Here is a 21016-nt window from a genome sequence, read left to right on the forward strand (position 1 = left end):
CCAACAGCCGCGGATGCTCAATGCAAAGATGGGGGGTGTCCATAAAATAAGAATATATCCCCATATAGCAAAGACAGTGAGGGACCCCCTCCTTCAGGAGGGTTCTTCAAAGGGAGGTGCACCACAAGCTATTGAAGCCACAGGCACGGGAAGGTGGGATTTAACTACGGCTCTGAAGGCACCAACTCTTCTGTCCCTAAACATATGCTCTTCCTATGCAAATCCATGTATTTTCCCGGCAATGAAGACATCTACATAAAAGCCCAACTGCAATGTTGTGCTACATACTGTGATTCCTATTGGGATATCATCTTTATCAGATGAAGGGAATGATAGTAAAAGAAAGGCTTGCATTTATCCAATTACTCTCCATCTCTAGGGTACAACCTTCATTTGCCAGACTAAACACATTTAATACTTCACTGGGATCCCGTTTTATTGTTTTGATTGTAGTGAAATCTATTACAAGGGGCTGGAAGGTACGCATGAAAAATTAATACCGCTACCAATAAGAAGAGAAATAGTGACATATTAATTTGCTGGATTCTACAAATGAGCTTTCAAATTAAAATTCGGTTCACAAGCAGCTGAATACTTTAACAAGTTTCTTCAGCTATCTGATCTCCCTTTCAGAGGACTTTGATAGGGCCCGGAGAGTTCACTGAAAACATTCGGTTTAATAGGTTATTCCCAGTCAACGGAATTGCTTTGGGGCAAGGGTCTTATCTAGATGTTCGTTTGCACAACTCTGCTCATCACTTGTGCAGCATGAATGTCACGTAGATCAACAGACTTGGCATGAAATACGTGACCTGGGAAAAATTCAGCTTAGCAGCTTCTCCCTCCCACACGCCAGTATGCATATATGCAGACGTAAATTTTACACACACTTTTTAATGAATCAAAGCTTAAATGTTCCATGTAGAAATTACCACCTGGACAAAAAAGACACCATTTTTCATCGGGAAAAAAAAGATTTAAAAACACTGATTAGCTCTAATGACAGTCACCTGTAGGCTTCGTATGAACACTGATTGTTTCGTTATGGATATTTATTTTCGTTTCAATGACTGAGAGGAATCAAATCAAACAAAATAATCTGACCTCAAAACCATAAGAAGCGTGGTCACACAGAAGGACCACACCTATTTAATTCAACCAGTCTGCGAACAAACTTGGCCGTCTCAATAAGGGAAACTGGTGCTGATACCACGAGCAACCCAGTCCTCTTTGCCTTCCTTCCACCTATATGCTTCGCCCGCACGGATGCGCCTTGGTCTACGCTAGGGATCTCCAAGCACATGGCAGAGGTCAAGGATTGCCCAGAGTGCTGCTTCTCCACTAACCCTTCTCGCTTCTCCACTAACCTTTCTCGCCTCGCTTCTTCTTAGTCCTGTCGATGTGATCCTTGAGCTGGATGCGGACCTGCCTTTCGTTGGGCTGGTCACGGATGAAGGGATGCTTCATCAGCTGCTCCGTGGTTGGTCTCTGGCTGTGGTTCTTCACTAGGCAGCTCTCAATGAAGGACTGAAACTTTTTAGACCTGGCCAAGGACAGAAAAGGAAGGTACAGAAAAAACAGGTAAATGTATCAATTTTCGTATTAGAAAGTGAGGAACCTGTGGATATTTGAGAAGATTGTTTGGCTGCTACACAGTTCTTGCTCAGATGCAGCCTTCCAAGAGGATTCCCATGACCTCGCTGTTGATGCTTAGCACTGTCTCAAAGCTGCACCATCACATGTGCCCTCTATCACTTTGTCCTCTCTACTCTTCCCATGCATGCTCCTATCTATGCCTTCCTGGTGCAATTAGGAGAAACCACCATTCTGCTGAGTCTGGAGAAAGCTGGGACCCATCAGTATGACCTGACCAGGGAATCACCAAAGCTAGAGGTCATCAAAGGCAACCAAGAAAATGCAAGGGAGTGTTCCTCCTCCCTTCTCTCTGACCTGTGAAACTACAGGTGGAAAGGAGAGACAACATATACAGATATAAATGCAATTCCTTAATGGATTGTTTCTCGTATTTTATGGCCCCGGGCCATGTTTCAAGAGATGCACCCTTCTGAAGATGAGCGGGGCAAGCTAGGTTGATGATTTTTTTAGGTTTAACCACCCAACATTACACGGCTTGTTAAAGCTCAGACAACCTCTGAGCGATGCTCGTTGCCTGCAGCCCTTCCCTGCTCTCTCAGGGAGACCCAGCAGCGTTACTAACCCCCCGGGTCCCGGGGGCCACCATGCCCCGCTCTCCCTGATCACAGATCCAGGCGAATGGGACATGCTCTTTGGGCAGCACGGCTTGGGCAGAGGTGGGAACGTGGCTGCGGGTAGCAGAGCCCAGCCCCTTCTCACAGCCTGCCTTCAAGCAAACAGTTAAATTCAATCTCAGCTAAACCAATTTCAGCCAAATCTTTAATAAACAGATTTCTCTTAGTCTCAAGTGTTGCATATCAGAAGTTTTCCTGGAACTAATTTCATCACATTATAAACCCAAGAGAACAGGGATTTACAAGAGAGAAAGATGTTGACAGGCCACTATACTCTACATTGCTTTAGCAAATAGGAAAATGAGTGTAAATTAATGTCAGAAGCCAACAGATACTACAGAATTGCATTAAAAGTAAAACAATAAACTTTCAGGGATTTTACTTTTAAGCTGTCAGACTAAAAGTGATTTATCTTTTAAGTGCTAATCCATCCAAATTGAGATGCAAAAGTAAAATAAACTACTGGATCCAATTAAATACTCCCTCCAGCTTTATTAAGGAGCAAATCTTCCTTCCCCACCTTGCCTCAAGAAACCCAGTGTCCTGGTATATCCAGAAGGGACAATCCATGCGGTGCTCAAAAAAACCCTGCTTCTAAAGTACGCTTCTCCCCTGTTGGTGTGAAGCTGGAGAGACTCCAGTCCTGGATGTGTGGTCCAGAGCACCTGCAAATACGGTCGAGGTGAAGTAGCTAAAAAGTGATCCTCCAGTAAGTGATGGGTTTGCCCATCTCTTGGGGACGGGGGTCCCAGTGCCCTATGACGCCCTAAGACACCTTTGCATCCTGGAGCTGGCTGAGCAGCTATGGATAGGGACCAGCTTAGGCTTCTGGTTTTCCTGAAATCTTCCTCTCCAGAAAAGCAAGCCTGTCCAGTGGCACAGTTCGGCCCTCACTGGAGCTGGAGCAGAAGACAAGGGCTTTCTCCCTGGCTCTGATCCAGGAGGGCACCGTCACGCGTCTCATCCCCTCCCCGGGCGCAGGTCAGCCCACCTTCATGAAACACGTGCTCCTCCAGCTCCTGGGGTTTGTAAAGCTTAAATCAATGTTTGCAAAGTCTTTGCAGCTGCTTGGATGAAAAGTGGCATCACAGTGCAAATATCACCCTATTAACAAAGAGCTTTTGTCATCTCTTATAAGGCAGGGCGAGGGAGTGTTTATGGGAACGACATCACTAAAGTTCAAGTCCATTTTACCTGTGAAACGCGGGAAGAAGAAAATAAAGCTTCATTGCTGGCTGGCTTTAATTGGGAAAGAAAATGATACCAAAGAGTCTTTGATTTCATAGGAAGACAGCACTATTTTAAAAGCAAGTTCAAGGATTTAGTAAGCAACAAAAGTATTTTCCTCTCTGGGATTTTCGATTCAAGGCAGCTCCCATGCCTGCATTCCCTCTCGGCTTTCCCTGACTTACCCTCAAAGCTGCTGGAGTCACTTCACCATTTCTTTCACGTAAGGAAAAAGATGGTCTGCCCGCTCGGTGTACTTTTATGTGTTGCCACGCACAAAAGCAAGGACAAACTCAAGGTTCAAGTTGAACCTTTCTTCATTTTGCTTTTGTCTTGTGATCTGTGCTTGTGAAAACCAACCCACTGATCGCCAGAGAGCCACTGTGAAAGCCTGGTCAAACATCTCCAGTCTTCTTGGGTTGGGCTTGCAGAACTCCAGGACCCATTTTGGCCAGGCCCAAAACCTCCAGCTGAGAAATGAGCCAAGGACAGCAAGTTTGCCCAGTGTCCCACTGAAAATGCTGAAAAAAATTGCTCTTAAGGAATCGGTAGAGTTGGTGGAGCTTCGTCTGGATCCTTCGGAGCTTCCCATCGCAATGAAAGCTTGGAAGATGGATATAGGTTTGAGCTGCCTGGGAAACATGTGTCCCAGCTCTGCTCATGGAGGGGTTGAAGCCGGAGTTTCATTACACTATGACTTCCCAGGCGATCCTTCTCTCCAAGCAGCCGGGATGCCGTCGCTGGCACGGGCAGAGCACAGCCCTGGACAGACCAGCTGAGCCCGGGCTGATACCACCACGGTTCACCACCACGAAACGTGCGAACCTGAGACAGCCGCCAGGCATGCCAGGGGAAGGCGATGCCAAGAAACGTCCCGGCTCGCACGAAGCACATCTCAGAGCACGGACAAAAATACAACTTCCATCCCAGCTCCATTTTTACCTTAAGGAGATGGGGAAACGTTCTGCTCAAAACCTCCTTTCGTCAGCTCCCCTCTGCCTGGAGGCTGAGGAAGCCTTTGCTGAATAAACAGCACTTTTGTATGAAAAATAAACTCTAAAGTCTTACAATCCTTTTCATGCTGTAGCAGTGAGGATAATGAAGTAGAAGGCTGGTGATCTGGCAGAAAACAAGCGTATGAACTATTTTCTTAGCTGACTAATGGTATCCTCAAAAGGTTGCGCAAGGAGAGCGAGCATCTTTGACATCCTCTGCAGACCCAGCCGGGAAAGGTCGCTCTCCTCCTGGTTTGGTACTGGAGCAGCTGATGATTGGGCTGACAAAATTAAGATGCCTCCTGCTAAAGCCTGGGTGAGTTTTCAGAGGCTGGTCCTAAAACCCCAACACCATGCATCCGATGCGGAGGACTCCAAGCCTCTCTCACTCCTCTCCCAGCAAGAAAATACCTGCTGCTGTGGCACCAAGTGTTTTCAATACCTACCAATTGCTCTTCCTTTTCTGTGTGTGTCTTCAACAAGATAATAAGCGTAATTTCCAGGAATAAGGCAAAACTTCCCCCTGCGAGTTCAGCCTATCTGGGAGCAAGGGGCAGTGCTGCCTCTCTAACATCTGGCAGATCTTTCCTGACCAAACCGCTACTGAACCTGGGGCAGGCAAACAGCACGAACCAAAGATGAGTATTTTTAAGGACTCCAGCTCCATCGGTACAGAACATACAGTAACAAAACAACATCTGCTGGGCTTCAGGAATATTTTTCCTACGGGTTTTTATTGGCATGCCCTGCTTTTTTTTCAAAACAGTGATGTATTTTTTCCTGCAAAATTTTAAAATAAAGCCCAAACTAAGTACAAATCTCTGCATTCCTGGGCCTTCAAGATAAACTATCCTTTTTTTTGGCCTGGATACATGTTTCCACTTGAAAACGGAACCTGACTGGAAAGAAACGGGAGCCAAGCAAAGTGTCATCTGGCTTCAGGCTGCACAAACCGCCTTGGAAAAGCCAACTCTGCACTGCGAAATGGCAGTGTTACAGAGCGTTCCCCTTTCTGCCTACCTAGGAAGCCCTCCACCCCATGGTGAGCGACTCCTGCAGACCAAATTGCCTCTCCATAGGAGATCAAGACCCAAACCTGCACTCACTGAAGTGATGCTGGAGACCGTCACCAACCCCTGAAGCTATATAAACGTAAACACCAAGTCCCCAGCGTGCCTGGGCTGCAGAAACAAGTTGCTCCAGAAATGTTTTTACAGTCGTTGAAGATTAAGAAAGGGACTTACCACTTCTTTGATTTCAACCTCGGGGCCGGGTTGCGGGGGATGAGGAAGAGTGCTCTCATGGGATGCATGTCACACAGAGCTGCAATTTGCAAGAAGAGGCATTAAACACGGCACGGCGCTGCGCAGACCCCCCGGGTTTCCTAAAGAGAGGCTACACGCCCAACTGGGGAGACCCAAGCTTCCTCTGAAGCTACAAGACCTGCGTGGCAGGGGGATTTGCAGCGACAACCCCCTACAGACAACCCCTGGCCCGGCAGCAGCCTGGAGCTCAGGGGAGAGCTGCTGTCCCCAGCCGAGCGGCGTCTGTGTCCCCAGCACGGCCGGGCTCCGCTTTATTGACTTGCATTTACCAGCACACAAGGATGGTCCCAGGATAACACTGAAAAACCCACGGCAGCATGACCTGTGCGGACACACCAGCTGAACCCAGCGTGCCACTACCTGTGTCACCGCCGAGGTGGGTGAAACACCAGCTCTGAGGAGCAGCGTTTTACCTGCTTCCAGTCCTCCACCCCTTCTACAGCTGTATTTTATTTCAGGTAACTGAGTCCCAGAGTGCTTAAGTGACATATCAGGATTCATACAGGATCGTGTGCCTTTGCTCACTGCCCATCCCGTCCCCTGGGCCATGCTGCCCTGGCAGCTTTGTCCCCGTGGACCCTGTGAGCTACATCCCAGTAAGCCCAGGCTGCTTGGGAAAACCTCTGCACCGTGTTTCTTGCACAGAACTGAGCGCCGGGTGGTGCTCAGTAAACCCCAGCACATTACAACCTCAGATTAATTAAAGCAGAGCAATGCAACTACTTACGGGGAGCGCCTTCCGCCATCTCGATGGCCGTTATCCCCAAAGACCACAAGTCGCTCTGTAAAAGAAAGCAGAGGGACATACGTGATGCAGAGGAGCATCGTCACAGTGGTGGGCACTGGGCGAGGGGGGAAGCGTGGCTCTCCCCAGCTCAGGGGGCTCAGCCCTGTGAGCCGGGTCTCCGTGTCCTCTGCAAGCCCCCGGACCCATACCTTGGGAGCTTGTGGCATCCTCCTGCCATGTGTTGGAGCTTTAGAAGAGGCTCCCAACCCTGCTGTTTATCCGAAGTTTTATTTCAAAACCTTCCAAGGCATTTTCAGTGTGGGACGCGGCCACCTTGCTGGGGCAGCGCTCCCAGTAGCTGTGGTGAGGACACTGCCTGGGGAGATGCTGATGACCTGAAGGTCCCCTGGTGAGGGCACCTTAACGAGCTCTGTGCACTAACGAACGAAACCCCAGCTCCTGGATGAGCTGGTAACAAACTATTCCCTGGCTTCGGAGCTGGGGTAAGCAGCAAACCTGGCTGCCAGCTCCCTGCTTAAAGGTGGGTGATACACATGCATGGATTTGATACAGCTCCAAAGAAAACAGGCTGGCTGGAATAGATTAAAAACATGAAGTATCTTGAGATACCTCAGGAGGCTCTTGTATCATGGACTGCTCATTAAATGGAAGCCTGAAAAGCGGCGTTTCGCCAGTGGAAGGAGAAATGGACACTTTTATTTACCCTGTTCCCAAGCCCTGCTCAGCCCACGTGGTTGGTTGAGTCTCCCGAATGATCAGAGCACAGAGAACGCACCTATTTGGAAAACTCTTTGATTTCGTACTTGTATCACTCTTCCTTTCATTTTTCCCCTTGCAAACAGGGACATCCGTATCCCCAGCTCCCTGCCAGAGAGCAGTGGTGAGCTGCCCTCCAGTGCCTCCTCCCCACCCCGCCACCGCTAACGAGCTGCGGCTGCACCTCTAGATCTGGTAACGAGCCCCAAAGGATGGCTCGGCTCTCCCGGCACCAGCGGAGGCAGAGACAGTACGTGCCCGGCGAGAGAAAACGAGCATCTTCCCTAACGGCACTGCCGCAACCTGTTTTTTTGGCAGAAGGCGGCTAATTCATTATTCTGGACACTGTGTATAGGGCTGCTAATGATTCACAACCCAGCACCCGCTGCATTGGGAACAGGACCCAGACTAATTTTGATGCCTTCAACTCAAGCGCAGCATCTCCAGCCTGAGATGGGAGGGCAGCAACGGCAAGGGCAGAAGCTGCAGGTGCACAGGGGACCAGGACAAGCCCGACGCTACGTAGCTCCAGCTGATGTTTGCTGGAGACCGGCTCAACTCCAGTTGGGTGGAAGGGATGGACTCTGCCTTCCACCCTTCCTCCTGCACCTCCAGCTCTCACGCCTCGCTCTCCCTTCGCCCTGCTCTCTGCCACGTCCCTGCAGTCCCACTTCAGTTTTCTCCTCTCCATTTCAAGAGCTGCCCTTTCCAAACTGCCTCAAGTCTCTAAACCTGCAATTTAGTGAGTAAATCCCAGAAAGGTTGTTTTTTCCAGCACAGAGCCCCAAAAGCTCAGCCAGAACGAGAGCGAGCCTCTAGGGACCACATACACTATCCAGGAAACACAACTTGGATTTTCAATTTCAAGGCACTTCTCCTCATTTTTAACTCAAGTTCTCCCCTAACAAATGCCGCCCTTGCTACACATCTTTGTACCTGCTTAAAAATTCTCTCTCAAATCTTATTTCCAGCCCTTTCGCAGGACAGTCTCATCCATTCTTTGTTTCTGGTCAGCTGGGATTTCTGCCGCATACTTAATTATCGCAGTCTTTCCACATGATTCAGCACACATGACCCGTTCCCCTTGGGTTGCCGCTGAACTCCTTCCAAATTCCTAGTGTGTCTTTCCATATCGAGGTGCCCAGTATTATACGCAAGATGCCAAGTGATCTTAAAGCTGGAGCAATATAGAAAGAGATTATCACCTCTCTAAGTCTCCCAGAGAAAGCAGAAAACTCAGCGGGAAGCACACATTTTATAATGAACTGGAATTCAGGGGGGGGGTTTTGTGTGGCGTTTTTATTTTTGAGTCTGAAAAGCTTTTCAATCCACCCAGCAAAAAGATGCTGTGCTAATATATTTGCATTGCCTTGACTTGGGAAGGGAAGCAAGCTTCCTTTTTCTTCCCCCCCTTTTGATTCTAAGCTTATTGACAAGATATCTCTAAAGAAAAAAGGAAAAACGTCTGGGGGAAAAACCAATAAATAACCTCAACAATGTGGGGTTTCTATTTGTTCTTTTTGAAAGTGGTTTATTTTTGTGAGGAGGTATTTACTGCCTCCTTCCATAGATTACACAGGCATCTCTTTCTGGCTAAGAAAACAGTGAGATCAGAGGCTTTTTGTCCAACAGATTAAGCCTGCAAGGATTCCTTTTTTCACCCTATAAATCTCATCTTTTGTATTCACTATTTTAAGCCAGTCAGCTAAACCTGAGAGCATCTGATTTGCATCCCTTTAAAAAAAAAAAAAAATCATTTACATTTCCCCCACACACACTTCAAAGCAAGAGCATCAGGTGCAGGGATGTGATCTGGGGTACGGACTAACGTCCAGTGGCTCCCACATCACCACGAGCTCCGAAAACACCCTGCAGTGAGTGTGTCGGCAGCAATCAGCCTTCTGTTTCATACCCCCAGCCAAGGGAAAACGGTCAATGCCAACTTCAGAGACGCGAGCGCCCGGCTCGCTACGAGCATTTGATCCTCGGGGACAATAGAGGGATTCTGGTCCCGGCGTTTGTGCATCAGTCAACGGCATATTAAGTGTCCTAGTTATTCTGGAAAGAGGAAAAACCTTAGGGATTTCTAAGGGTAGAAAGTAGCCTATGAAGATACCAGTCCGTTTTAAAAAAAAAAATAAAATAAAATAAAAAGCTGCGATTAATTAGAGCGTTGCACCAGGCGGCTGTCACTGGAGAAGCGGCGAGAGCAGCTAGCATGGGCTGCAGCCCTGCTACGAAGCACTGCCATCAGCAGAGTTGAGGGAACGCCTGTTGTAATTGGTTAATCAAAGAGTATTAAGTAATTGCAGATTAAACTATTTCTACATGTCCTTATCATTAACGATTTATGTAACCCCGAGTCTGAACTCGGACTGGAGAGCTGCTCTCTGGAAAACCATCAGTTCAAAAGCTGACTGATGCACTTAAATAGCTGCAATACCAAAGCATCGCTTGGTTACTTTAAAATCCTCCATCTCAAAAATTTCTCTGAGTGATTGGTAATTGCACCCCAAATCGTACCACGATGGTGGGCTGTTGCGCTACTACATTGTAGTGTCCTACTGTTAGAAAGCAGCTACCTAGCTCCACACCAGAGGGTCCCAAAGTCCTTTTTAAACATTACCTTGTAAAGTGACCTCTCAGCACGCGCACAAACGATTTAGAAATTCAAATTCTGCACGCTTCAAAAAACCAAGGGACAAAAAACCAAGGGACATTTCTACAGACATGTGTCCAGAAACTTGCAGTAAGGCAGAAACAAGATAAAATATATTAAAGCTCTCCCTGCTTTAAACATCAGACCTCACTGTAGTTTGAATGGGCAGGTGGGACTCATAACCCTCCTGCGGACCTGCTGCGTGGCACGGGGCTCTGTGCCACGTTATAACTCAGCAGCAATGTTGTGCTGCCACCAATCCAAAAATAAACTTCAAACAGGCTGGAGAGACATGTGAAAAGTAGGTCAGCCCCCTAAACGTCTGATTGTGTGGCAGCCTTCAGATCTCCCGGCAAATACCAGCCTGCAGGCCAGAAGATGTGATTTTGCCCTTTCTAAACCTGACCTGACTTCTCTCCAGAGTAAATAGAGCAAATACAGCATGTTTGCCTGTAGTATTTAAACATGCAGCACTGAAAAGCAGGCTAGCAGGTAGGAAGCCTCAGTCTGACACCTTTTTCAGCATGGGAAAAGACTTCTTCACAGTAAATTTGGATACATGAACAGCGCAACAAAGATTCACGTCGGACCTGAATTGGCATCTCAAAATCCAACAGCCAGAAAGCAGGAGGAGACCACGCCGCTTGTCAACATATTTTTCAAAGCTGCAGGAATATACTAAATTCCTGAGTGCTCAAGTTCATGGTACTGGGGCATAAAATCTGAGCTCATACCAAGCACCTTCTTCAGATGTTTATGATCACAACTCCCATTGCAAGCACCAATAAGCGTCGCTTTAATTCCTTCCCTGCCTTACTAGTAAACGTGCTTGACTTTGCAAAGATTACACCTGTAATGACATATAAAAGAGTAGGAAGATGCTCGTTTAGGTACCTTGAAGTCGTAAGTGGCATCGGGATTTTCATCGCAGGCAATGACCTCGGGGGCCATCCAGTAAGGCGTTCCAATGAAGGTGTTTCTCCTGCCCACCGTTCTGTCCAGCTGAGCACTGACACCAAAATCCACTGTGGATCAGAGAGACACCAGGGCATTGTAAGGTCGCAGACAAACCTGAGCAACACTCTTCTGTTGAATGTAAAACATTGAGTTCATTCAGACCAACTCCTGTGCATGGTCAGGAAAGAAAGACGCGGCCAGAGACATTCCTGTTTGGTCTCTGCTGGGATCAACAGAGGTCAATCAAGGACAAACCTGATCATCTGATGTCCAGGTTTTGTACGAAACCCTGTGCCTTTTCCTCCTTGCCAGGAGGCAATGAAAAGAAATCACAGCTCCCCATACTAATGAGAAACACGGTTAGCAACATGAATAAGCAGCAGCCTTTGTTCTATGCTTTCTCATTTGAATTAAAGCCTGCCAAATACTGGTAGAAGCCTCATTTTTCTACCTAAATTCTTGCTGGAAATGGCAGAAATGCAAAAGACTTAAGGAGCTAAGGGCCAAGGACAAAGGCCCATAGGGAAATGTCAAGCAGAGAGCTACAAAATGAAGCAAAACCTGATGAAATCAAATCAGTGAGAGAATACTCTATGGTCCACTAAGTTCACTTTGCACAACACAATGGTTGGAGATTTGCCCTGGAGAATTTCCCCTTGGAGGGGAATCTTCACCAGCATAAAGCCAAATGAGCTGGTGGTGCCATCTGTTAAGCTGGGGTTTTATTCTGCTGTAAAGAGAGAGGATAGACATGGGAAAATAAGGCTTGCACCTCACTTTACCAGTGTAAGGGATCTTTCATCACTAGCTTAAATTAAAACGTACAAAGACAGCCTTAATAACATCGGTGCTGGACAGCTGAGGGTATCAGCACATCATCTGTGCTGATCTGCTGTCTTCTATATGATCCTCACTTGTCCTCTGGTCTTCTCCAGAGTGACTAACACCGCATATGAAATTCAGAGTACTTCTTGCAAATTAAGCTCTCTCCAACAGGTTATCTTGGAAAACAAGTCTGGATTATGGATTAGATAATATTAGATTATTACTAAACTGAATGGATTATGATCCTGTAGGACACTACTATGAAGCTGTGGGGGAACAGCCTTCGATAATGTCTGGCGATGCACACAGGGCAAATTTCAACCTGGGGCATGAAAAAATGGTCTTGATTGCTTAACCTGTACCTGATGGCAGAGCTGCCCAAACTACCTGTCTGAACAGAAACACCACTGCAAGTACATCTTTGCATGCAGAACTTGACCATCAACCACCGGCAGTTTATTGCTCGGCGCTTGGTCATCAACACCCAAGGTCACGTTATTGAGGCTGGCACGAGAGAAAACACAGAGTAGCTCCGAGTATCCATCCCCTTTCACCAAGTCACGTACAAGTCAGTTTTGCTGCGGCTCTCCAGCCAGCCCACTTGCAGTTTCCAAGAGCTCTAACCCACTCTTACCTAGTTTAACTTCTGCGTTTTCCGTCAGCAATACATTCTGTCCCTTGATGTCTCGATGAATTACTTTGTGCTGGTGTAGATGACTCAAGCCCTAGAGAATTCAGAGAAAGGTTAGAGGAATCCAAGTTCAAAGCATGTTATTTTCTGACATTCCTCCTCAACCAATTACGCTCCAGAAATGAAAGATTCACAGTTGGAGTTAAGCACTTGAGAATGCTTTTGTTTATCATGTGTTCAAAATACTGTCCTATGTCACACGCTGGGAGGACATGCCTGGCAAGCAAGACGCCCACCGATGGGCTATATGTGCCACAGTGGGTGCTCTCCGTTGCAGGAGAACCGTCAATTCTATAGGGATTAAAACCAACCTTTCGGTTTCTTCAGGAACCCATATTAACCAAATTCCTCCACAGCTCTAGACATACTTTCCCCCATGTGCTCCCTTGCCTTAGGGAGCCATTTTTGTGGCAGAAATAATAGAATGGTTTTGTCTCCTTTCTGTATTTCCACCATCCAGAAACTGAAGAAAACAATTCTTTTGTTATATCGGTCCAATAAACTGGACTTCAATAGACTGAAAAGCTTGTATTAAAAAAGCTACCATGCAAATACAAATGTTATAACTTGCACATACCCCTAATAGAGACATAGCTCAAATTAAAAGCCTGTCTCAAAGGCTAAAGGTAAACTAGCTTTTCGGTTGTGCTTTTTTATTAGCTCATTAATTTCTTTTTGCAACCTACATTTTTATTTCATTCATTTATTATTTCAGCTTCAAAGCAACATCCACCTATATCGCCAGCTTAAAAAATATGGATTACTTCAGAAACTAATTTTGTATTAGGTTTACATTTCACATTAAACATTCATATTTGAGGAAGAAAATAATTTCTGCTATCACTGCTGGTAGTTATTAGTCATTTTACGCTTGTTACCTTTGGACACCACCATGGAATAGGTTATATCTGTACGGCAGCCCTTTTTTAGCCATGTTATACCTGGTTAGAGGCACCTTTGTGCACTGGAGGCAAAGCAAAAATCTCACTGAATTTCAATAAATCCTTTAACGACGTGCCTCGTGTTAGAATTACAACTGGCTGTCAACTTCTGAACCAAGACTGAGCCACCTTCTGCAGCACAAAGGTGGGAGCCTTTCATCACCTGAAACCCTACGGAGGTCACCAACCAACCGCCTCAACGCGTGGCCAAAATGCGAGCGATGACACGCGATGGTGGCCCTGGGACATGAGTCAGTGGCTGGGTTCTGACTCACTGCCAGGGACTATTTTAAGAAGTAGGCTCACAGAGCTCATACATTTAAAATAAGCCCATGTAACTGTGGTTTCCTGGCACTGAAAGCAGTGTCCGTACAACAACGGATTAGCTAGAGCGCCAGTATCTTCTGCACATCGTGTTGGTGCGGACCGTGGCGTGCGGGGTCAGCAGAGAAGTGCTGTGTCACCTCTGGACACCAGCGGCAGCCTCAGCAGCAGTGTCAGACACCTCTTTTCAGAGCAGTCATTTTGCCTCATTTCCTTTCATAGAATCATTTAGGTTGGAAAAGTCCTTTAAGATCGAGTCCGACCGTTAACCTAGCACTGCCAAGTCCACCACTAAACCATGTCCCTAAGCACCACATCTCCATATCTTTTAAACACTTGCAGGGATGGTGACTCAACCACTTCCCCGGGCAGCCTGTTCCAATGCTTGATAACCCTTTCAGTGAAGAAATTTTTCCTAATATCCAATCTAAACCTTCCCTCGTGCAACTTGAGGCCGTTTCCTCTCATCCTATCACTTGAATGGCTCTTCTACAGGTTTCCTTCCCATGTCCAATATTTCTGTTTTCTCCTGAACAAAACCTTGGTTCAAGGAGTGATAGATTTTAATGTCGGGCAACCGTTACGATCACATCATCTGACCTCAGCTGCGCAAAATGTAAGCAAGCCTTTGCTGAAGCTGCCATCTCCCAGTACGTGAAACTCTGGCATGGCCCACTTTAAGACATTCCAGTCAAACATTTGTCTTGTGGGTATAAAAGCTGCAGCATCCTCATTAAAGCCAGAGACATGTGGATTTATAAAACGTCGGGTGCTTTTTAATCACAAAGATTCTTTCCACGGACTTTATTAGTCCTCACCTTTCTGTTAATTGAAAATGTAATTCTAATGTAAATAAATCTTTGCCCTATTAATACTGAAGGAAATTATATTTTTGTTGAAGGAAAAAGAGCATTAAAAGTCAGGGAACTAACAGAGCTAAAGGGCATTAAACAGGGCTTATTTATTATGCATCATACAAGCACATGAATCATTCATGCCTACCGGCACCAAAGAGGCTCCAGCCCATGGCAGCGCGGCAGCCACGAAGCCTGCAGAGCCAAAGCCTTTCCGTGTCCCCCGAGCACCGAGCGCGACACTCCAACAACCCCCGACATTTACCTCCCTCTGGACACGTACCCGTAAAATCTCTCTGCAGATGTAGGCGATCCACTCCTCCTTCAAAGTGTTCCCCTTCGTGTTCTTGATGAGGTCGGTGACGGAGCCCGCGCCGCAGAACTCCATCACCAGCTGCCAAATGGAACAAAAATGCAATTACTGCAGTGACACCGACAGCATCCTCTGGGCTGCCCGATCCCAGGGCAGGACCCCAATTTTGGCAATGCAGCGCTACGCAGAGCCACCGGGACATAATCTCGAACCTATCAGCTTGTAATCCATACGGTTTTTGTTATAAAAATGAAACGGTAAAAGGCTGGAAGGCTTGAAAGGCTTGGTGCTCTCCAGAGGGTTGGGAACAAGAAACAGGAATCAGTCTGGCGCTGAAAATCAGCAGAGGAATTGGAAACCTTGAAATCTCAGACCCCACCACTACATACCCTACTTTATACTTATGATCAATGTTTAGTATCAACAGCAATACAAACAAAACTCTACCTCTTGCATATAAGTTCTTCAACTCTGAAAATGTGAAGGAAACAAGACAGATGTTTGAAGGCTTCCTACAACCTTAGAAACCAGGTATGCTTTTGAACTTTTTTTTTTTTTTACCAGAAGGTCTTTGTTTTTGATCACTTTTGAGCAGGAAACCTTCCTTGAGGGGAAGCTTGCCATGCAGCTTCAGGCTCTCCGGGAAAGAGTTGGTGTCCTGGTGCTCAGGTTGGTTCAAATGAGACGGCACCACCGCTTGTACCACTTCCAGAGTTTCATAATATCAAATATAGAAGTACAACGATCTAACTCAGGCCCAAACTTGAACTTGTCATTGAGCAACTGTGAAATAAACCTTATAAAAATAGCACGGGATGTACATCTGCCTCCCAGGGACATCATGGATCCCCAGGGCGCGGAGGAGCCGTCGGTGTGCTCCAGAAAGCGAGCACAGCCCGCGTACGCAACAAGCCTCCTCCGAGACCTCTGCAAGTGTTTCTCTCAGATGTGAAACCATGTCTCCCAGTTAGATCAGCTTGCTATTAAAAGAAATTCCCTTACAAGTTGTGCCTTGCCAGATTCTTCAATGCGCACGTTTAAAGTTTCTTATCACATGAAGCTTACATGGCATTTAAGGTTCTCCAAGCAAGTGACATCACTTTATTAAAAGCATAGGCCAAGAGAAGAAGAGAAAGAAACTGCAGAAGGGTTACTCCTAATGAAATTGCTCAAATGCAGTGATTTAAGAGACTATAATAAATAAATGATCATGAAGTCCAGACGCAGTACTGCTATAAACCTTCAGGTTAAATAAAATACTTGAGCAGACTGTACCTTAGTTGGCTTTGACCATGCTCCTATCTTTAGTTTTGATATTAAGTTTCTCTTCTCCTCCTCAACTGACAGCTGAAAAATTCTTTGTATATGCCTCTTACGTCAGGAAACTGGCTTCAAGAAATAGACGCGTGACTAGCCAAAGTCTGCCCCGTGCAAAGGCAAGGAACGCCGCTGCAGCGCTTACAGCTCTTCCACCCCAGCAGGAGACCAGCGATCCAGCTGGGTCACTGGGACACGGCCTCAGTCGTGGGTTACTCATTGCTCACTGAATGGGGAATAATGGAACAACTGGTTTCAAAGTCGCTTTTGCTCTCTTTCTTCCCTTTGAACGATTGACACGTGGGGAATATCTGTGTCTGCACATGTTTCTGATTAAACGAACATTTGGGATACCAGGCCAGCAAGCTCAGAAAGGAAAACCCTGGATAGCTGAGCCAGCCACAAACACTTTCCAACCCCAAAGGCTGCCCTCTCCGGTCCCCTTCCATGGAAATTCATCCACAGGCTCTCACTAGGGTTTGGAGCAGGAGGAAGAGGAAGGGCATGCTATACTATGTACAGCAATCACAACACTTAAAGGAAGACAGAAAAAATCCCATTAAAAGTACACAGTGCATCCATTAATTTGCCAGATTATCTTTATGGAGCTGGCAGTTCACTCAGTCCTCTACCCTGTCCTTGATTTCCACAGAGCAAAGATTAATTTTGCACCAGGAGGTGAATAATACGGCCACCTGCTGATGTATCCCTAATCTGTAATTGTGAAATCTCCTGGAGATTAAAGAAAAAAAAAAAAACAGAGAAAGGGAAAGAGAAACTCCCAGTGGGAGCGTTTCCAACTCGGCTTTTTAAGAGCTGCACACTCCCGTAACATCCATAGGAAAATATCCAGCACCGGCAGATCTCTGGCAGTACCAGCAGGCTCCAGGTCCAGTTGGGCAGGGGCCAAGGGGGCTCAGCAGCGCGCACGTGTCGCTAACAGCAAGGCACTTCCCGAAAGCTCTGCCACGAGTTCTCCAAGAAAACAGACAGCAGAAAGATGACGAGGCTGCCGGAGTATCCCCACCTGCTGATGGGACACCCTACGTGAAAAAAACCACCGTTTCCAGAAGGTTTGGATGGAACGGGAGGAAAGCTGGCTGCCGTGGCGCTTAGCGGCACCGTGATCCCCTCACACTTTTATAGTTTCCTTTGCTCCTCAGATGGAAGGATGCTACAGAAGTCCCAACTACAACTCATAGAATGCAGCCTCCAAAGAGAGGAAACACAGATGATGGCTAAGGAGTCACACCAACAGGCCAGGTGAGACTTCACCCACCGCACTGCATGTCCTGCTGGGCGATGGAGCCCAAGAATGATAAATGCACGCTGGAGCAGGTCCAGGAAGCTGATCGGGTCTTCTCAGAGGACCTGAGGACTTGTTCAGGCAGCCAGGGGATGGATGGCTATGGGATATGAGTGTATACTGTCAACAGTATGGACAGGGAAGCACCAGACAAGGGGAAGAACAAGGTAGATACTGGCATAATATCAATATGTCCACACCCTACGGGTATATTTAGGTTGGAAACCAAGAAAACAGCCTTCCAGGAGAGAAGAAAAGGCATCAAAAGTTCCAGCTGATTTTAGGGCAGAGCTTAGCATAGTCAGGGAAGGCTTCAAATGGCACTTATACTTTCTTACCAGTCCCACGTCTCTAGGTGAGTGCTCTGCCCTGCACACACTTGCATCATTACCAATCTTGTTAAAGGATGAAGTCATGATGGGGGAAGACAATAAACTTGAAATGCAGATTGAATTTTTATTAACCATAATTAAAATTATCATCAAGATGGGCTAAAGGTAAGATCATCTTCTGAAATTTAATTTGCAAGGCCACTTATTGAGGAAGTATTTTTAAATACAGTTCATTTAGCATTTACTTAGCTCTTCATATCAGAGTGACAGCAAACTTCATAAGCAAGGCAAATTCAGAAGCAGCAGCTGTAAATCTCTGTCCTGCTTTCTCACAAATTTTTTGTTTTAAGAGCCCTCGCAGCTTTCAAATCAACCACCACCTTCCCCAGTTTGGCAATGGCCAGCAAGACCTCTGTTCCCATTGCCGCTGTACGTTACCTGGAAGGGCTCAAACCTGAGCATCCCCCGTACAGAAACCCCAATCCAGCTGATGGTGAACCGCTCCAACTTGTCCAGAGGAACCCCGCCAAACCATCCAACTCCTTTATTCTGCAAGCCAAACCCTTCTGTGTTCCTATTCCTCACCCCACAAACAATTTGACTTCTCTTTTACAGAAAACAAGCACACAGCACCCCCAGGCTAAAGGCTCCTGGAAATCCTTCCTCCTGCTGTGCGTGTAAACAGAACCCAGGTGCGATGCAGTCCCCTGCGCCCAGGCCACACAAGCCTCCCATCCCACACCACCGCCTGGCTCCCTTGCAAAAGGGTCCCTCATCACGAACATCACGGCACCTGGAGCCAGCGACGGAGCATTAAAAAACGCAGAGACCGTCACTTGGTGGATCAGCAGAAAAGCCGATGCCCATTTCAGGAACAGAAATAGCCATCGAATTGGTACTAAGCAGCAACTAAAATATTCCGTAGGAAGATAAGCACAGGTTTTGATTGCCTGTGTCGGTGCTACAGCGGGAGCAGGCTGCGATGCTGCAGCGGGACGCCTGGGTGGGAGCAGCGGGGCCAGCGCTGCTCTGCTCTCCCCTCTTCAACGGCGGCACCGAACTGCTCTTGCACACCTTCATAAATAAATGACTTGCCTGGCTGCGCCCTGCCTGCACCTCCCTGCACTTCGAGGCCGCTCAAGCAATTCGTGCCCCTCGGGGAGCTGGCGGGCAGCTGCTGCCACGGGTCCTGAGCAGGCTGAAAGCTTTGGGCTTAGGGATGGCAGCGAAAGGAGCTGGGCTCGCAGTCTTGCAGTGTTTACGGCACTGACATCGCTTTGAAGAGGAGTGAGAATGAAACAGCGTTGGCTTACTCAGCCAGACAGCAGCAGAAAGCCTCTCTGCTAACCCCAGGCTCTCGCTCGGGGACCGGAGGAGCAGCCCCGTTCCCCCCGCACCTCCCCGGGACTGCAGGGCTTGGAGGGACTGGAGAGAATTACAGCTCAACTGAAAACTGTCCCCTCTCAAACATTTAATGATTTAATTCCTGTGATGCAAGGTATCGGCAACTGCCCAAAAATATTCTTCAGTGCCTATAAGCAGATTAAGAGCAATCCTGCTCCGAGCTGCAGAGGTGCAACCCAGTGCTTTGATGGCTTCTGCTCCATTTTCAACAGAGCCTCGCTGCTCCCATTTTTGCTCTCCAGATCCCCGGTGTGACTCTGTCCATACCACCCTGCAGCGATTCAATGGGCCCCTACAGCTCGACACGGTGAAAAAGCGCATTGCAACTAGGCGGTGACAGCCCTGAGCATTGCACGGCTGCAGCGGTGCCATCCTGACTTAAGCCTCCAGCCCTAAATCACCCTAATTCCTTCTTCCCCTCAAACCGCCCTGGATTACCCACTGCAGAGGACACGCCGGAGGCCACCCGGCCGTGCTCGCGGTGAGCAGGTATTTGACGACCTGCCTGTTAGCAATTTTTCCCCTTCTCCGTGACAGATGCAGCTCCGGGCGCAGGCAGGGTTGCCATGGCAGCCATCCATCGGCAGCCAGCGCTGGTCCCCAGGGACCGTGCCGGGTGGGCTCTGTCCTGGGTGGGCTCCGTCCTGGGTGGGCTCTGTCCTGGGTTGCTGCCAGCCACCGCTCAGCCCCCTCTGCAACCCCCCCGTCTCGTCCGCCCGTGCACGGCAGGGCTTCTCCGTTCATGGTTTCAGCGCACCGTGGATGGCAAGGGTAGATGACAAAACATCAGCGGAGTGGCACTCCTATCGCCCCGCGGATGTATATCGTGTGTTAGCGTTTTGGAATGAAGCAGAGAGCCTGCACCTTCCAGCAGCCGTTGGGGTGGGCGACGTGCTGGGGAGGGGGGCTTTCGGGATGGGGTCACCTCCCCCATCAAATTCATACTTCCTAATGAATGCGCCATCTCCCATCACCAAAAAAAAACCCCCAAAATATCTCAAAACAATCCCTCTGGGTTATTATGTGCAGTCTAGTAATTCATACCTTAGAGCTGAGATGAGCAAGGGGAATTTAACGAGTTTAACTCTGAGAAGCAGCAGTTAACTGATTAACTGGGTCCTCACCATTCCCTGGGTCATTTCCCCACTTTCTGCAGCTCACCGTCTCTTTGCCCCCTTGCAACACAACCAGGACCCCCTTGTCCCGGTCAGAGACAGGCACAATCCCTCCCGAAGGTCCAGAGCACCCCCAGAAAGCAACACTTTATCCAACACAGGAATAAACCTATCTCCTATGTTTTAAATTTTTTTAAAATGTTCCATAAAGGTTGGCCCTATGCCTTTTACTTCCTTTTTTTCCTAATGTATCAGATTTGTGATGCACATCTCCATTGCCATCTGCTAAAATATCCTCCATGCAGCTCTTTAATTTCAGGAAAACTTGGTTGTTTAGTAAGCTCGTCTTGCAGGGCGAGTGGCTGCTATCAAATGGAGCAGCAGCACCGAAAAACCTGCTCATCACCGCGGCAGAAGCGATGACAATACTTCATGTCAGAAGCCTGCCGCGTTTCCGAGAGATCTTAATCTCCACTGAAAGAGCTCCCTGTTTTTTATTTCCGTATCAGCCTCCTGAATGTCGATAAAAAAGAATTACTTGGGCATTATCAGAAACCGTTTTATTTCAACAAAGGGCCAATGAAAAATAAACAAGCCTTTATCTGTGCGGCAAGACTGATAGAGTTCACGCAAGTCCTAATTCAATCAGATCCTGAA

At 47.5% G+C, this 21016-nt stretch overlaps 1 protein-coding gene across 11 annotated transcripts in view; it reads right to left on the bottom strand.

Moving 5' to 3' along the window:
* Positions 1 to 21016, bottom strand: part of TNIK (TRAF2 and NCK interacting kinase) — a 168616-nt gene that overhangs the window by 50187 nt on the left and 97413 nt on the right. For all 11 annotated transcript variants that reach the window (XM_030027622.2, XM_030027623.2, XM_030027630.2 and 8 more), the window contains 6 exons: positions 14856 to 14966; positions 12397 to 12487; positions 10875 to 11005; positions 6545 to 6599; positions 5737 to 5815; positions 1368 to 1543 (listed from right to left, as the gene is read on the bottom strand). In XM_030027622.2, coding sequence (XP_029883482.1) covers positions 1368 to 1543; positions 5737 to 5815; positions 6545 to 6599; positions 10875 to 11005; positions 12397 to 12487; positions 14856 to 14966 — 643 coding nt within the window. The remainder of the gene's footprint in view (positions 1 to 1367; positions 1544 to 5736; positions 5816 to 6544; positions 6600 to 10874; positions 11006 to 12396; positions 12488 to 14855; positions 14967 to 21016) is intronic.

The sequence above is a fragment of the Aquila chrysaetos genome, chromosome 10 (genome assembly GCF_900496995.4).
Source record: "Aquila chrysaetos chrysaetos chromosome 10, bAquChr1.4, whole genome shotgun sequence".
Lineage (NCBI taxonomy): Eukaryota > Metazoa > Chordata > Aves > Accipitriformes > Accipitridae > Aquila > Aquila chrysaetos.